General features: G+C 39.1%; 1 protein-coding gene across 2 annotated transcripts in view; it reads right to left on the bottom strand.

Moving 5' to 3' along the window:
• Positions 1–17849, bottom strand: part of LOC149962108 (sodium- and chloride-dependent taurine transporter-like) — a 63793-nt gene that overhangs the window by 15233 nt on the left and 30711 nt on the right. For both annotated transcript variants that reach the window (XM_090178482.1, XM_090178475.1), the window contains exon 2: positions 17500–17631. In XM_090178482.1, the coding sequence (XP_090034608.1) occupies positions 17500–17631 (132 nt within the window). The remainder of the gene's footprint in view (positions 1–17499; positions 17632–17849) is intronic.

Genomic DNA, 17849 nt, shown 5'->3' on the forward strand with positions numbered 1-17849 from the left:
CACTCATCTACAGTAGGCGCAAGATCACTAATCAAGCATCAAGTTGACATCGAATTGGCGGAATCTTCGCCCCCACTAGACGTGGTAACTAGATTCAATAGTACGTACAATCTACTACTTTGGTTGAAGGAAAATGAAGTTGCTGTATCTCTAGCGCTTGTGGAATGTACGGAAAAGAAAAACTGCGCAAAGAGTCCACCATCGGCTTTAACTCAACAATTGAAAGACACTTTGGAATCGTCTTTGCCAATTCTAAAGATAATGGCGGAAGCGACGACAATTTTCAGCGCCGACACATCGGTCACGGTCAGTTTAATTATTCCGCTAATAACCACTCTGAAAGATGAAGTAAAAAAAGCATCGGCCAAAGGAGTTAAAACCTTCAGGGACGAAATGTTGAAGCAGTTAAACGACCGTTTCGATCTAACTAACGAGCACTTGCTTGCCGCGACATTTGTAGACCCACGATTTAAAAACTCTTTATTTTCCGACCTGCAAACTGTGGATGTAAAACGTCACTTGAACGACCTTGTTGGGAACAACGAAGACAATGGTAATATATTACAATCACCTGAAATTTCAGGTCAAGATATCGAGTTGCCGAACAGCGACACTGGTGAAAATATCACTGCGGATCGATCATTACTAGACGCCTTATTCCATAAAGTTCATGGAAGTCAACAAAACATATCGACGAAGCAAAATGATTCTTCAAAACAATTACATAATGAGATTGAAGACTACGTCAAGGAACCTGTGTTTGATCGCGGTGGCGACCCACTTTACTACTGGAAACACAAATGTCACATTTATCCTCTACTATCCAAAGCCGCTCGCCAATTATTGGCTATTCAAGCTACCAATTGTGCAGCAGAAAGGGTAAACTCTGTGGGCTCTCAAGTAATCACCGATCTTCGATATTCTCTTTCCAACTACAATGCTGAAACACTCATTTGGGCGCGAAAAAATCAAGAGTTGTTGTTACATAACAAAATTTAACTTTATATTACAAATACTTTCAATTTTTTCTATTGTAATGAGATATTAACAATAAATAAAACAATTTGATTCGATTACTTAAAATTATTAAAACCGATTATTTCTTTATGAGAGGGAATATTACCTCCAAAGCAACCTTAAACGATGACCCCTACAATTCTTGACAAAAACCACTAAACACGCGCGCTCGTAGCGCCGTGTATATCTAAAATCAAAAGTCGCCAACGGCAAAAAATGGAAAACCTTAGGAGACGACAAAAAACCAACGAGTAATATTTACTTTAACCCGGAAAAAAGCCGCCATTTGCTTTAAAAAAACACACCTCTCGTTTGAAGTCGTAATAGCTGCGTAGTAAAATCAAATATTTAATCGGGTTCGATTCGATTCGACTCTTAATTATTCGGGTTTTCGAAGCGAATATTCGCTTCGTACTAAATTCCCGAATCGAACTAGATTCGCTATTCAATTCGACTACTCCGAATCCAATTGATTCGATTCTATATTCGGAAATGATAAAACAAATGTCGAATCTTCGTAATAGCTTTAATCTTCGAATCGAATCGAATTATTCGCGAAAATATTCGAAGTGGAATAGTAAATCGAAGATTCGCGGGGCCCTACTTTGGGGTAAGGAGGCTTCGTAATTAAAAATTGGCTTTGGGGTAATGAGGCTTCGTAATACAAAATTGGCTTTGGGGTAATGAGGCTTCGTAATTAAAAATTGGCTTTGGGGTAATGAGGCTTCGTAATACAAAATTGGCTTTGGGGTAATGAGGCTTCGTAATTAAAAATTGGTTTTGGGGTAATGAGGCTTCGTAATACAAAATTGGCTTTGGGGTAATGAGGCTTCGTAATACAAAATTGGCTTTGGGGTAATGAGGCTTCGTAATACAAAATTGGCTTTGGGGTAATGAGGCTTCGTAATTAAAAATTGGCTTTGGGGTAATGAGGCTTCGTAATTAAAAATTGGCTTTGGGGTAATGAGGCTTCGTAATTAAAAATTGGTTTTGGGGTAATGAGGCTTCGTAATACAAAATTGGCTTTGGGGTAAGGAGGCTTCGTAATTAAAAATTGGCTTTGGGGTAATGAGGCTTCGTAATACAAAATTGGCTTTGGGGTAATGAGGCTTCGTAATTAAAAATTGGCTTTGGGGTAATGAGGCTTCGTAATTAAAAATTGGCTTTGGGGTAATGAGGCTTCGTAATACAAAATTGGCTTTGGGGTAATGAGGCTTCGTAATTAAAAATTGGTTTTGGGGTAATGAGGCTTCGTAATACAAAATTGGCTTTGGGGTAATGAGGCTTCGTAATACAAAATTGGCTTTGGGGTAATGAGGCTTCGTAATACAAAATTGGCTTTGGGGTAATGAGGCTTCGTAATTAAAAATTGGCTTTGGGGTAATGAGGCTTCGTAATTAAAAATTGGCTTTGGGGTAATGAGGCTTCGTAATTAAAAATTGGTTTTGGGGTAATGAGGCTTCGTAATACAAAATTGGCTTTGGGGTAAGGAGGCTTCGTAATTAAAAATTGGCTTTGGGGTAATGAGGCTTCGTAATACAAAATTGGCTTTGGGGTAATGAGGCTTCGTAATTAAAAATTGGCTTTGGGGTAATGAGGCTTCGTAATACAAAATTGGCTTTGGGGTAATGAGGCTTCGTAATTAAAAATTGGTTTTGGGGTAATGAGGCTTCGTAATTAAAAATTGGCTTTGGGGTAATGAGGCTTCGTAATACAAAATTGGCTTTGGGGTAATGAGGATTCGTAATACAAAATTGGCTTTGGGGTAATGAGGCTTCGTAATTAAAAATTGGCTTTGGGGTAATGAGGCTTCGTAATTAAAAATTGGCTTTGGGGTAATGAGGCTTCGTAATTAAAAATTGGTTTTGGGGTAATGAGGCTTCGTAATACAAAATTGGCTTTGGGGTAAGGAGGCTTCGTAATTAAAAATTGGCTTTGGGGTAATGAGGCTTCGTAATACAAAATTGGCTTTGGGGTAATGAGGCTTCGTAATTAAAAATTGGTTTTGGGGTAATGAGGCTTCGTAATTAAAAATTGGCTTTGGGGTAATGAGGCTTCGTAATTAAAAATTGGTTTTGGGGTAATGAGGCTTCGTAATACAAAATTGGCTTTGGGGTAAGGAGGCTTCGTAATTAAAAATTGGCTTTGGGGTAATGAGGCTTCGTAATACAAAATTGGCTTTGGGGTAATGAGGCTTCGTAATTAAAAATTGGCTTTGGGGTAATGAGGCCTCGTGATACCAAATGGTTTTGGAGTAATGAGGCTTCGTAATACAAAATTGGTTTTGGGGTAATGAGGCTTCGTAATACAAAATTGGCTTTGGGGTAATGAGGCTTCGTAATACAAAATTGGCTTTGGGGTAATGAGGCTTCGTAATACAAAATTGGCTTTGGGGTAATGAGGCTTCGTAATACAAAATTGGCTTTGGGGTAATGAGGCTTCGTAATTAAAAATTGGCTTTGGGGTAATGAGGCTTCGTAATTAAAAATTGGCTTTGGGGTAATGAGGCTTCGTAATTAAAAATTGGTTTTGGGGTAATGAGGCTTCGTAATACAAAATTGGCTTTGGGGTAAGGAGGCTTCGTAATTAAAAATTGGCTTTGGGGTAATGAGGCTTCGTAATACAAAATTGGCTTTGGGGTAATGAGGCTTCGTAATTAAAAATTGGCTTTGGGGTAATGAGGCCTCGTGATACCAAATGGTTTTGGAGTAATGAGGCTTCGTAATACAAAATTGGCTTTGGGGTAATGAGGCTTCGTAATTAAAAATTGGCTTTGGGGTAATGAGGCTTCGTAATACAAAATTGGCTTTGGGGTAATGAGGCTTCGTAATTAAAAATTGGTTTTGGGGTAATGAGGCTTCGTAATACAAAATTGGCTTTGGGGTAATGAGGCTTCGTAATACAAAATTGGCTTTGGGGTAATGAGGCTTCGTAATACAAAATTGGCTTTGGGGTAATGAGGCTTCGTAATTAAAAATTGGCTTTGGGGTAATGAGGCTTCGTAATTAAAAATTGGCTTTGGGGTAATGAGGCTTCGTAATTAAAAATTGGTTTTGGGGTAATGAGGCTTCGTAATACAAAATTGGCTTTGGGGTAAGGAGGCTTCGTAATTAAAAATTGGCTTTGGGGTAATGAGGCTTCGTAATACAAAATTGGCTTTGGGGTAATGAGGCTTCGTAATTAAAAATTGGCTTTGGGGTAATGAGGCTTCGTAATACAAAATTGGCTTTGGGGTAATGAGGCTTCGTAATTAAAAATTGGTTTTGGGGTAATGAGGCTTCGTAATACAAAATTGGCTTTGGGGTAATGAGGCTTCGTAATACAAAATTGGCTTTGGGGTAATGAGGCTTCGTAATACAAAATTGGCTTTGGGGTAATGAGGCTTCGTAATTAAAAATTGGCTTTGGGGTAATGAGGCTTCGTAATTAAAAATTGGCTTTGGGGTAATGAGGCTTCGTAATTAAAAATTGGTTTTGGGGTAATGAGGCTTCGTAATACAAAATTGGCTTTGGGGTAAGGAGGCTTCGTAATTAAAAATTGGCTTTGGGGTAATGAGGCTTCGTAATACAAAATTGGCTTTGGGGTAATGAGGCTTCGTAATTAAAAATTGGCTTTGGGGTAATGAGGCTTCGTAATTAAAAATTGGCTTTGGGGTAATGAGGCTTCGTAATACAAAATTGGCTTTGGGGTAATGAGGCTTCGTAATTAAAAATTGGTTTTGGGGTAATGAGGCTTCGTAATACAAAATTGGCTTTGGGGTAATGAGGCTTCGTAATACAAAATTGGCTTTGGGGTAATGAGGCTTCGTAATACAAAATTGGCTTTGGGGTAATGAGGCTTCGTAATTAAAAATTGGCTTTGGGGTAATGAGGCTTCGTAATTAAAAATTGGCTTTGGGGTAATGAGGCTTCGTAATTAAAAATTGGTTTTGGGGTAATGAGGCTTCGTAATACAAAATTGGCTTTGGGGTAAGGAGGCTTCGTAATTAAAAATTGGCTTTGGGGTAATGAGGCTTCGTAATACAAAATTGGCTTTGGGGTAATGAGGCTTCGTAATTAAAAATTGGCTTTCGGGTAATGAGGCTTCGTAATACAAAACTGGCTTTGGGGTAATGAGGCTTCGTAATTAAAAATTGGTTTTGGGGTAATGAGGCTTCGTAATACAAAATTGGCTTTGGGGTAATGAGGCTTCGTAATACAAAATTGGCTTTGGGGTAATGAGGCTTCGTAATACAAAATTGGCTTTGGGGTAATGAGGCTTCGTAATTAAAAATTGGCTTTGGGGTAATGAGGCTTCGTAATTAAAAATTGGCTTTGGGGTAATGAGGCTTCGTAATTAAAAATTGGTTTTGGGGTAATGAGGCTTCGTAATACAAAATTGGCTTTGGGGTAAGGAGGCTTCGTAATTAAAAATTGGCTTTGGGGTAATGAGGCTTCGTAATACAAAATTGGCTTTGGGGTAATGAGGCTTCGTAATTAAAAATTGGTTTTGGGGTAATGAGGCTTCGTAATTAAAAATTGGCTTTGGGGTAATGAGGCTTCGTAATTAAAAATTGGTTTTGGGGTAATGAGGCTTCGTAATACAAAATTGGCTTTGGGGTAAGGAGGCTTCGTAATTAAAAATTGGCTTTGGGGTAATGAGGCTTCGTAATACAAAATTGGCTTTGGGGTAATGAGGCTTCGTAATTAAAAATTGGCTTTGGGGTAATGAGGCCTCGTGATACCAAATGGTTTTGGAGTAATGAGGCTTCGTAATACAAAATTGGTTTTGGGGTAATGAGGCTTCGTAATACAAAATTGGCTTTGGGGTAATGAGGCTTCGTAATACAAAATTGGCTTTGGGGTAATGAGGCTTCGTAATACAAAATTGGCTTTGGGGTAATGAGGCTTCGTAATACAAAATTGGCTTTGGGGTAATGAGGCTTCGTAATTAAAAATTGGCTTTGGGGTAATGAGGCTTCGTAATACAAAATTGGCTTTGGGGTAAGGAGGCTTCGTAATTAAAAATTGGCTTTGGGGTAATGAGGCTTCGTAATACAAAATTGGCTTTGGGGTAATGAGGCTTCGTAATTAAAAATTGGCTTTGGGGTAATGAGGCCTCGTGATACCAAATGGTTTTGGAGTAATGAGGCTTCGTAATTCAAAATTGGCTTTGGGGTAATGAGGCTTCGTAATTAAAAATTGGCTTTGGGGTAATGAGGCTTCGTAATACAAAATTGGCTTTGGGGTAATGAGGCTTCGTAATTAAAAATTGGTTTTGGGGTAATGAGGCTTCGTAATACAAAATTGGCTTTGGGGTAATGAGGCTTCGTAATACAAAATTGGCTTTGGGGTAATGAGGCTTCGTAATTAAAAATTGGTTTTGGGGTAATGAGGCTTCGTAATACAAAATTGGCTTTGGGGTAATGAGGCTTCGTAATACAAAATTGGTTTTGGGGTAATGAGGCTTCGTAATACAAAATTGGCTTTGGGGTAAGGAGGCTTCGTAATTAAAAATTGGCTTTGGGGTAATGAGGCTTCGTAATTAAAAATTGGCTTTGGGGTAATGAGGCTTCGTAATACAAAATTGGCTTTGGGGTAATGAGGCTTCGTAATACAAAATTGGTTTTGGGGTAATGAGGCTTCGTAATACAAAATTGGCTTTGGGGTAATGAGGCTTCGTAATTAAAAATTGGCTTTGGGGTAATGAGGCCTCGTGATACCAAATGGTTTTGGAGTAATGAGGCTTCGTAATACAAAATTGGTTTTGGGGTAATGAGGCTTCGTAATACAAAATTGGCTTTGGGGTAATGAGGCTTCGTAATACAAAATTGGCTTTGGGGTAATGAGGCTTCGTAATACAAAATTGGCTTTGGGGTAATGAGGCTTCGTAATACAAAATTGGCTTTGGGGTAATGAGGCTTCGTAATTAAAAATTGGCTTTGGGGTAATGAGGCTTCGTAATACAAAATTGGCTTTGGGGTAAGGAGGCTTCGTAATTAAAAATTGGCTTTGGGGTAATGAGGCTTCGTAATACAAAATTGGCTTTGGGGTAATGAGGCTTCGTAATTAAAAATTGGCTTTGGGGTAATGAGGCCTCGTGATACCAAATGGTTTTGGAGTAATGAGGCTTCGTAATACAAAATTGGCTTTGGGGTAATGAGGCTTCGTAATTAAAAATTGGCTTTGGGGTAATGAGGCTTCGTAATACAAAATTGGCTTTGGGGTAATGAGGCTTCGTAATTAAAAATTGGTTTTGGGGTAATGAGGCTTCGTAATACAAAATTGGCTTTGGGGTAATGAGGCTTCGTAATACAAAATTGGCTTTGGGGTAATGAGGCTTCGTAATACAAAATTGGCTTTGGGGTAATGAGGCTTCGTAATACAAAATTGGCTTTGGGGTAATGAGGCTTCGTAATTAAAAATTGGCTTTGGGGTAATGAGGCTTCGTAATTAAAAATTGGCTTTGGGGTAATGAGGCTTCGTAATTAAAAATTGGCTTTGGGGTAATGAGGCTTCGTAATTAAAAATTGGTTTTGGGGTAATGAGGCTTCGTAATACAAAATTGGCTTTGGGGTAAGGAGGCTTCGTAATTAAAAATTGGCTTTGGGGTAATGAGGCTTCGTAATACAAAATTGGCTTTGGGGTAATGAGGCTTCGTAATTAAAAATTGGCTTTGGGGTAATGAGGCTTCGTAATACAAAATTGGCTTTGGGGTAATGAGGCTTCGTAATTAAAAATTGGTTTTGGGGTAATGAGGCTTCGTAATACAAAATTGGCTTTGGGGTAATGAGGCTTCGTAATACAAAATTGGCTTTGGGGTAATGAGGCTTCGTAATTAAAAATTGGTTTTGGGGTAATGAGGCTTCGTAATACAAAATTGGCTTTGGGGTAATGAGGCTTCGTAATACAAAATTGGTTTTGGGGTAATGAGGCTTCGTAATACAAAATTGGCTTTGGGGTAAGGAGGCTTCGTAATTAAAAATTGGCTTTGGGGTAATGAGGCTTCGTAATACAAAATTGGCTTTGGGGTAATGAGGCTTCGTAATTAAAAATTGGCTTTGGGGTAATGAGGCCTCGTGATACCAAATGGTTTTGGAGTAATGAGGCTTCGTAATACAAAATTGGTTTTGGGGTAATGAGGCTTCGTAATACAAAATTGGCTTTGGGGTAATGAGGCTTCGTAATACAAAATTGGCTTTGGGGTAATGAGGCTTCGTAATACAAAATTGGCTTTGGGGTAATGAGGCTTCGTAATACAAAATTGGCTTTGGGGTAATGAGGCTTCGTAATTAAAAATTGGCTTTGGGGTAATGAGGCTTCGTAATACAAAATTGGCTTTGGGGTAAGGAGGCTTCGTAATTAAAAATTGGCTTTGGGGTAATGAGGCTTCGTAATACAAAATTGGCTTTGGGGTAATGAGGCTTCGTAATTAAAAATTGGCTTTGGGGTAATGAGGCCTCGTGATACCAAATGGTTTTGGAGTAATGAGGCTTCGTAATACAAAATTGGCTTTGGGGTAATGAGGCTTCGTAATTAAAAATTGGCTTTGGGGTAATGAGGCTTCGTAATACAAAATTGGCTTTGGGGTAATGAGGCTTCGTAATTAAAAATTGGTTTTGGGGTAATGAGGCTTCGTAATACAAAATTGGCTTTGGGGTAATGAGGCTTCGTAATACAAAATTGGCTTTGGGGTAATGAGGCTTCGTAATACAAAATTGGCTTTGGGGTAATGAGGCTTCGTAATACAAAATTGGCTTTGGGGTAATGAGGCTTCGTAATTAAAAATTGGCTTTGGGGTAATGAGGCTTCGTAATTAAAAATTGGCTTTGGGGTAATGAGGCTTCGTAATTAAAAATTGGCTTTGGGGTAATGAGGCTTCGTAATTAAAAATTGGTTTTGGGGTAATGAGGCTTCGTAATACAAAATTGGCTTTGGGGTAATGAGGCTTCGTAATACAAAATTGGCTTTGGGGTAATGAGGCTTCGTAATACAAAATTGGCTTTGGGGTAATGAGGCTTCGTAATTAAAAATTGGCTTTGGGGTAATGAGGCCTCGTGATACCAAATGGTTTTGGAGTAATGAGGCTTCGTAATACAAAATTGGCTTTGGGGTAATGAGGCTTCGTAATTAAAAATTGGCTTTGGGGTAATGAGGCTTCGTAATACAAAATTGGCTTTGGGGTAATGAGGCTTCGTAATTAAAAATTGGTTTTGGGGTAATGAGGCTTCGTAATACAAAATTGGCTTTGGGGTAATGAGGCTTCGTAATACAAAATTGGCTTTGGGGTAATGAGGCTTCGTAATACAAAATTGGCTTTGGGGTAATGAGGCTTCGTAATACAAAATTGGCTTTGGGGTAATGAGGCTTCGTAATTAAAAATTGGCTTTGGGGTAATGAGGCTTCGTAATTAAAAATTGGCTTTGGGGTAATGAGGCTTCGTAATACAAAATTGGCTTTGGGGTAAGGAGGCTTCGTAATTAAAAATTGGCTTTGGGGTAATGAGGCTTCGTAATACAAAATTGGCTTTGGGGTAATGAGGCTTCGTAATTAAAAATTGGCTTTGGGGTAATGAGGCCTCGTGATACCAAATGGTTTTGGAGTAATGAGGCTTCGTAATACAAAATTGGCTTTGGGGTAATGAGGCTTCGTAATTAAAAATTGGCTTTGGGGTAATGAGGCTTCGTAATACAAAATTGGCTTTGGGGTAATGAGGCTTCGTAATTAAAAATTGGTTTTGGGGTAATGAGGCTTCGTAATACAAAATTGGCTTTGGGGTAATGAGGCTTCGTAATACAAAATTGGCTTTGGGGTAATGAGGCTTCGTAATACAAAATTGGCTTTGGGGTAATGAGGCTTCGTAATACAAAATTGGCTTTGGGGTAATGAGGCTTCGTAATTAAAAATTGGCTTTGGGGTAATGAGGCTTCGTAATTAAAAATTGGCTTTGGGGTAATGAGGCTTCGTAATACAAAATTGGCTTTGGGGTAATGAGGCTTCGTAATTAAAAATTGGCTTTGGGGTAATGAGGCTTCGTAATACAAAATTGGCTTTGGGGTAAGGAGGCTTCGTAATTAAAAATTGGCTTTGGGGTAATGAGGCTTCGTAATACAAAATTGGCTTTGGGGTAATGAGGCTTCGTAATTAAAAATTGGCTTTGGGGTAATGAGGCCTCGTGATACCAAATGGTTTTGGAGTAATGAGGCTTCGTAATACAAAATTGGCTTTGGGGTAATGAGGCTTCGTAATTAAAAATTGGCTTTGGGGTAATGAGGCTTCGTAATACAAAATTGGCTTTGGGGTAATGAGGCTTCGTAATTAAAAATTGGTTTTGGGGTAATGAGGCTTCGTAATACAAAATTGGCTTTGGGGTAATGAGGCTTCGTAATACAAAATTGGCTTTGGGGTAATGAGGCTTCGTAATACAAAATTGGCTTTGGGGTAATGAGGCTTCGTAATACAAAATTGGCTTTGGGGTAATGAGGCTTCGTAATTAAAAATTGGCTTTGGGGTAATGAGGCTTCGTAATTAAAAATTGGCTTTGGGGTAATGAGGCTTCGTAATTAAAAATTGGCTTTGGGGTAATGAGGCTTCGTAATTAAAAATTGGTTTTGGGGTAATGAGGCTTCGTAATACAAAATTGGCTTTGGGGTAAGGAGGCTTCGTAATTAAAAATTGGCTTTGGGGTAATGAGGCTTCGTAATACAAAATTGGCTTTGGGGTAATGAGGCTTCGTAATTAAAAATTGGCTTTGGGGTAATGAGGCTTCGTAATACAAAATTGGCTTTGGGGTAATGAGGCTTCGTAATTAAAAATTGGTTTTGGGGTAATGAGGCTTCGTAATACAAAATTGGCTTTGGGGTAATGAGGCTTCGTAATACAAAATTGGCTTTGGGGTAATGAGGCTTCGTAATTAAAAATTGGTTTTGGGGTAATGAGGCTTCGTAATACAAAATTGGCTTTGGGGTAATGAGGCTTCGTAATACAAAATTGGTTTTGGGGTAATGAGGCTTCGTAATACAAAATTGGCTTTGGGGTAAGGAGGCTTCGTAATTAAAAATTGGCTTTGGGGTAATGAGGCTTCGTAATACAAAATTGGCTTTGGGGTAATGAGGCTTCGTAATTAAAAATTGGCTTTGGGGTAATGAGGCCTCGTGATACCAAATGGTTTTGGAGTAATGAGGCTTCGTAATACAAAATTGGTTTTGGGGTAATGAGGCTTCGTAATACAAAATTGGCTTTGGGGTAATGAGGCTTCGTAATACAAAATTGGCTTTGGGGTAATGAGGCTTCGTAATACAAAATTGGCTTTGGGGTAATGAGGCTTCGTAATACAAAATTGGCTTTGGGGTAATGAGGCTTCGTAATTAAAAATTGGCTTTGGGGTAATGAGGCTTCGTAATACAAAATTGGCTTTGGGGTAAGGAGGCTTCGTAATTAAAAATTGGCTTTGGGGTAATGAGGCTTCGTAATACAAAATTGGCTTTGGGGTAATGAGGCTTCGTAATTAAAAATTGGCTTTGGGGTAATGAGGCCTCGTGATACCAAATGGTTTTGGAGTAATGAGGCTTCGTAATACAAAATTGGCTTTGGGGTAATGAGGCTTCGTAATTAAAAATTGGCTTTGGGGTAATGAGGCTTCGTAATACAAAATTGGCTTTGGGGTAATGAGGCTTCGTAATTAAAAATTGGTTTTGGGGTAATGAGGCTTCGTAATACAAAATTGGCTTTGGGGTAATGAGGCTTCGTAATACAAAATTGGCTTTGGGGTAATGAGGCTTCGTAATACAAAATTGGCTTTGGGGTAATGAGGCTTCGTAATACAAAATTGGCTTTGGGGTAATGAGGCTTCGTAATTAAAAATTGGCTTTGGGGTAATGAGGCTTCGTAATTAAAAATTGGCTTTGGGGTAATGAGGCTTCGTAATTAAAAATTGGCTTTGGGGTAATGAGGCTTCGTAATTAAAAATTGGTTTTGGGGTAATGAGGCTTCGTAATACAAAATTGGCTTTGGGGTAATGAGGCTTCGTAATACAAAATTGGCTTTGGGGTAATGAGGCTTCGTAATACAAAATTGGCTTTGGGGTAATGAGGCTTCGTAATTAAAAATTGGCTTTGGGGTAATGAGGCCTCGTGATACCAAATGGTTTTGGAGTAATGAGGCTTCGTAATACAAAATTGGCTTTGGGGTAATGAGGCTTCGTAATTAAAAATTGGCTTTGGGGTAATGAGGCTTCGTAATACAAAATTGGCTTTGGGGTAATGAGGCTTCGTAATTAAAAATTGGTTTTGGGGTAATGAGGCTTCGTAATACAAAATTGGCTTTGGGGTAATGAGGCTTCGTAATACAAAATTGGCTTTGGGGTAATGAGGCTTCGTAATACAAAATTGGCTTTGGGGTAATGAGGCTTCGTAATACAAAATTGGCTTTGGGGTAATGAGGCTTCGTAATTAAAAATTGGCTTTGGGGTAATGAGGCTTCGTAATTAAAAATTGGCTTTGGGGTAATGAGGCTTCGTAATACAAAATTGGCTTTGGGGTAAGGAGGCTTCGTAATTAAAAATTGGCTTTGGGGTAATGAGGCTTCGTAATACAAAATTGGCTTTGGGGTAATGAGGCTTCGTAATTAAAAATTGGCTTTGGGGTAATGAGGCCTCGTGATACCAAATGGTTTTGGAGTAATGAGGCTTCGTAATACAAAATTGGCTTTGGGGTAATGAGGCTTCGTAATTAAAAATTGGCTTTGGGGTAATGAGGCTTCGTAATACAAAATTGGCTTTGGGGTAATGAGGCTTCGTAATTAAAAATTGGTTTTGGGGTAATGAGGCTTCGTAATACAAAATTGGCTTTGGGGTAATGAGGCTTCGTAATACAAAATTGGCTTTGGGGTAATGAGGCTTCGTAATACAAAATTGGCTTTGGGGTAATGAGGCTTCGTAATACAAAATTGGCTTTGGGGTAATGAGGCTTCGTAATTAAAAATTGGCTTTGGGGTAATGAGGCTTCGTAATTAAAAATTGGCTTTGGGGTAATGAGGCTTCGTAATTAAAAATTGGCTTTGGGGTAATGAGGCTTCGTAATTAAAAATTGGCTTTGGGGTAATGAGGCTTCGTAATTAAAAATTGGTTTTGGGGTAATGAGGCTTCGTAATACAAAATTGGCTTTGGGGTAAGGAGGCTTCGTAATTAAAAATTGGCTTTGGGGTAATGAGGCTTCGTAATACAAAATTGGCTTTGGGGTAATGAGGCTTCGTAATTAAAAATTGGCTTTGGGGTAATGAGGCCTCGTGATACCAAATGGTTTTGGAGTAATGAGGCTTCGTAATACAAAATTGGCTTTGGGGTAATGAGGCTTCGTAATTAAAAATTGGCTTTGGGGTAATGAGGCTTCGTAATTAAAAATTGGTTTTGGGGTAATGAGGCTTCGTAATTAAAAATTGGTTTTGGGGTAATGAGGCTTCGTAATACAAAATTGGCTTTGGGGTAATGAGGCTTCGTAATTAAAAATTGGTTTTGGGGTAATGAGGCTTCGTAATTAAAAATTGGTTTTGAGGTAATGAGGCTTCGTAATACAAAATTGGCTTTGGGGTAATGAGGCTTCGTAATTAAAAATTGGCTTTGGGGTAATGAGGCTTCGTAATTAAAAATTGGTTTTGGGGTAATGAGGCTTCGTAATACAAAATTGGCTTTGGGGTAATGAGGCTTCGTAATTAAAAATTGGTTTTGGGGTAATGAGGCTTCGTAATTAAAAATTGGTTTTGGGGTAATGAGGCTTCTTAATACAAAATTGGTTTTGGGGTAATGAGGCTTCGCGATACAAAATTGGTTTTGGGATAATGAGGCTTCTTAATACAAAATTGGTTTGGGGTAATGAGGCTTCTTAATACAAAATTGGTTTTGGGGTAATGAGGCTTCTTAATACAAAATTGGTTTTGGGGTAATGAGGCTTCGCGATACAAAATTGGTTTTGGGATAATAAGGCTTCTTAATACAAAATTGGTTTTGGGGTACTGAGGCTTCGCAATACAAAATTGGTTTTAGGATATTGGAGCTTCGAAGTTCAAAGTGGTTTTATGGGTTATGTTAAAATTAATTAACGTGTAGAGCAATTGAAGTGTTTGAATTTCACTAGTTTCCGGGCGCTCTCCAGATATTGGGTTTCCAATTTCCGAGAATATGATTGGCCGGAGCTGCTATCACGAGATATGGAAGAGGAGGAGCTACCTACAGCAGCGGTTGAGGCCATTTAACAACAAACGCCAGCATTAGATACCTTAGTTACAAAAGCTTCTTTGATCAAATTTCAGATGAGAACTGACGGAAGGGACTAACCTCCTTTGTGGGTATTTAGGTCGAAGACAATTAGCCATTTTTTACTTATGTACCAAGTACTTCAAAAGAAAAGGTGCCAAAATCCTTGTGTTCAGTTTTTCTTAATTCAATTAGTTTTACCTCTTGCGAAAAGTGTCTAAAGTGGGAATACGATTTGGCGCCAATAAACGTTACTGTAGATTTAATTTTAGACCAAATAACTCGCGGCTATTTTCAAAACACTAACATAGTGACAGTTAAATGCTGTCACGTTTGTAATTCGATTTCTGTATCATTGTTGGCAAATGTAACGCTCGCATTGTCTAGAACGGATTTAGTATTAATTTTTTAGTGAGAACTTGGGAGTCGGCCCGTTTCGGTATAAGATGTAATTCCTGGGTAGAGGTTATTCGTGGGTGTGGCTTATTATCATTGCCATGGCAACGAGATATGGTCGGTCATGATATCATCATATCAAGAGGGCTGCGGTTTTCACGTTATTATTTGCATCGCAGGATAGTTTGGTGATTTTTTTTACTCGTTATGAGCGATTGTGACGGGTGGGACAATTCAGTCTGCTCGTCTATCTGATTAATCAGGTGTGAGATGTGTGTTACGGCCACTGGCCAACAGGGGGATACTTGGGGATAGGGACGGAACACCCTTGGCGGAAGTATGGTGGTCGTCCTCACACGGCCATCCACAAACTCTGCCTCCCAGACGCTTGGGATTACAGGAGTGAGCCACTACTTCCGGCTGGTTTGGTGAATTGTGACGATGAATAACGTCTTAGCGGCAGTTTCAAGGCGGGGCTTAGCTAAGAGAAAGCACGGAATATTGGAAACGGTTGCCATCTGTCGGCGTATAATACATTCTTTTGGGTTTTTTGTAAAAATGTAATTGAGAAGTTACTTTATTTACAAAATATTGAACATTAAATTTTAGAAGAGTTGCATTTGGGTAAGGAACGTTATTATTTCTGTTCAATTATGTATCATCCAACCATTACCGAGCTCAAAAGTACCTTTTCTATTCATTCCCCAATTGAAAATAAAATTTAAATATACAATAACGCCCGTTCCCGCGCTATTCCCACGGTTACCGTGGTAAATGGAAAAATAATTAAAATTTCTATCCCTAATACTCACCTTTTATTTAAAGATGCACGGACCAAATTAGTAGTAGCGCTATCAAATAGGGGGGGGGGGGGGGTCTTTCCTTTGTAGGAGGGGCTAATGTTAGGTGATCATGTTAACGTGCAAATACTTAGCTTTACCACAAGTAACATAATAATAATTAGTATTACCACAAGTGTATAATATTGTTACATAAGTGTGACACTTCCTATTCTTCACATGCAAAGGTTTACAAGACAGACTGCATTACGGGCTTCGTCGCAGTTTTGCGTCCTCTCGCGAACGCGTCACACTTTGCCTTTGATAGCGCCTCGCTAGGGGGAGATTTTCTTCTTGTGATGACGTCACTCCGTTACTAGCTCTCAGTAAAATATTCAACAAAGTGACAAACTTATAGACTTATGGTATAGAGTACCAGGGAACTAGAGCGAAGAATTTCCAAAATATTGTCAAAGTTAGATCTACGGAGGCCGAAGAAGACTTATTTTGCTGTAAGTAATGAGTCCAAGTACGAAAGGGGGGATCTGCCACAACGGCAATTGTAGAGATCGAAGTGGGACCTGTAGTATATCCATATGGTGTGGTTTGGAACAATATTATATTACACTATGGTACCCCAGGGCTCGAATTTCAAATTCTAGGGCTCCTCAAGATTTTGAGTAGTGCTATGATAGAGTTAGTTTTGGCCGATAAATGTTAAATACCGAAGTATTTCAAGCAAGGCTTCCACGATAAATAGGAAATGAAATGGGGTTTCACAAGATGACAAAGGTTGAGAACCACTGCACTAGGGAGTGCTGATAACTAAACCATGATTGCGCAATAGCTCGGTGATAATTGGATTAATACTTATAATAATAATCAACTAGGCTCAGTGGGGTAGCTAAGGTCTCCGGGGCCCCTCGCGAAACCCTTTCGAAGGTCCCCTATAATCAGTGGCGTTTATAAGGGAAGAGTGGAGACCCCTTCCTTGAACCCGGTGGACACCCGCATTGCGGGGTCATTATTTACGCCACTTAAAGGCTACTACCACTACCTTAGGCCCAAGTCATCTAGCGACGTATTATTCTTACGTTATTTATGATAATACTTAATACGTTCATGGTATAACACTCTTTTACGCGCGTCTTTCCGCCATCAAGGACCCTCCGACGATTTGCTTCACAGGTAGCTGCCATAGACGTACTGCACGTAGCTCTACCGTGGAAAGTTCTTTCCCCCAAAACCCGTTTTCTCGCGTGTAGCACGGTAATGGCGACTCCCATGAAATACGCGCGTAAAAGAATCTATACATAGTTTGCATCCCTACGTCATCAATGACGCAGTTCCAAGTATAGATATAAGAACCAAGAATGAATATTTAATTTGAGCAAGAATGAACGGTTCTATGCCGCCATTTTGCCGGTGTAGATTTCTTAGTAAAAAGGGAGGGTTAACAGTTTCAATCGTCTGTTTGCGGATTTTAATTATTTTCAAATGATTAAGAAATTAGTTTCACGTTAAAAATGGTTATCTGCCTGGTTAAAAATTGTTCGAGTAGTTCAATTACTAAGGAAGAGCGAAAATTGTTTATTTTATTCGATAGCGAAGGTAATGGTAAAAAAGATGACCGCAAAGGCCTAACTTTGATAAGCTTTGTTAACTTCTTTTCGTAGATATTTCTGTCGTAATTTGATATTTTATTTAAATAACCCGGCCTTAGAATCTTATCTGGCTTTGTTTAGGGCCCGTTTAAAATTTTAAAGCATAAATCTAATACGCTTTGTAGCTTTGACGAGATTACCAACAAAATGGCTACCTATTTAGTAGCTACGCGCGAAATGGTTTGAATTTTTGATCGCCCTCCCAGTTTCCTTGGAGACCATAGGCCCCTCCCTTCGGTGCAAACTATGTATAGGAAACTCCCTTCGGTGCAAACTATGTATTTTGCGACAGCGAAAGATGAAATCTTTTCAGATCACTTTTCCAGAAATATTTCGACATTTTGCGTGTTCTAGGCTTTAAGCCCTCTACAATCCAATAAGTTCACACAAAGAAAAGAAAGGAGAATCGAGCTTACCTTTGAACAATGGGCATATTTCCCAGACTGTAATCCCTCCCTGGCTGGCGTATTGGCCCAATCCCACTTCCAGCACGAAAATGGGAATCCCCGCTGTGATCAGGCAGATGAAATACGGGATGAAGAACGCCCCTGTCCAAAACACAAACCAGTTCATTTCTTAGTTTGGACAATTTCACTGTTATTTAAATAAATGGCTAGGTTAAGAACCCTTGGCACCACCTTAGGCCCAAGTCATCTAGCGACTTTTTAATGCCTTTAAACAGGTGGCCGGGTTACGATGCGTAGGAGGGTGGTGCCACGCGAGCCAACAGCTCACTCACTATTAATAATAATTATAATTATAATAA

Source organism: Leiobunum rupestre, chromosome 1 (genome assembly GCF_980474605.1).
Source record: "Leiobunum rupestre chromosome 1, qqLeiRupe1.1.hap1, whole genome shotgun sequence".
NCBI lineage: Eukaryota > Metazoa > Arthropoda > Arachnida > Opiliones > Sclerosomatidae > Leiobunum > Leiobunum rupestre.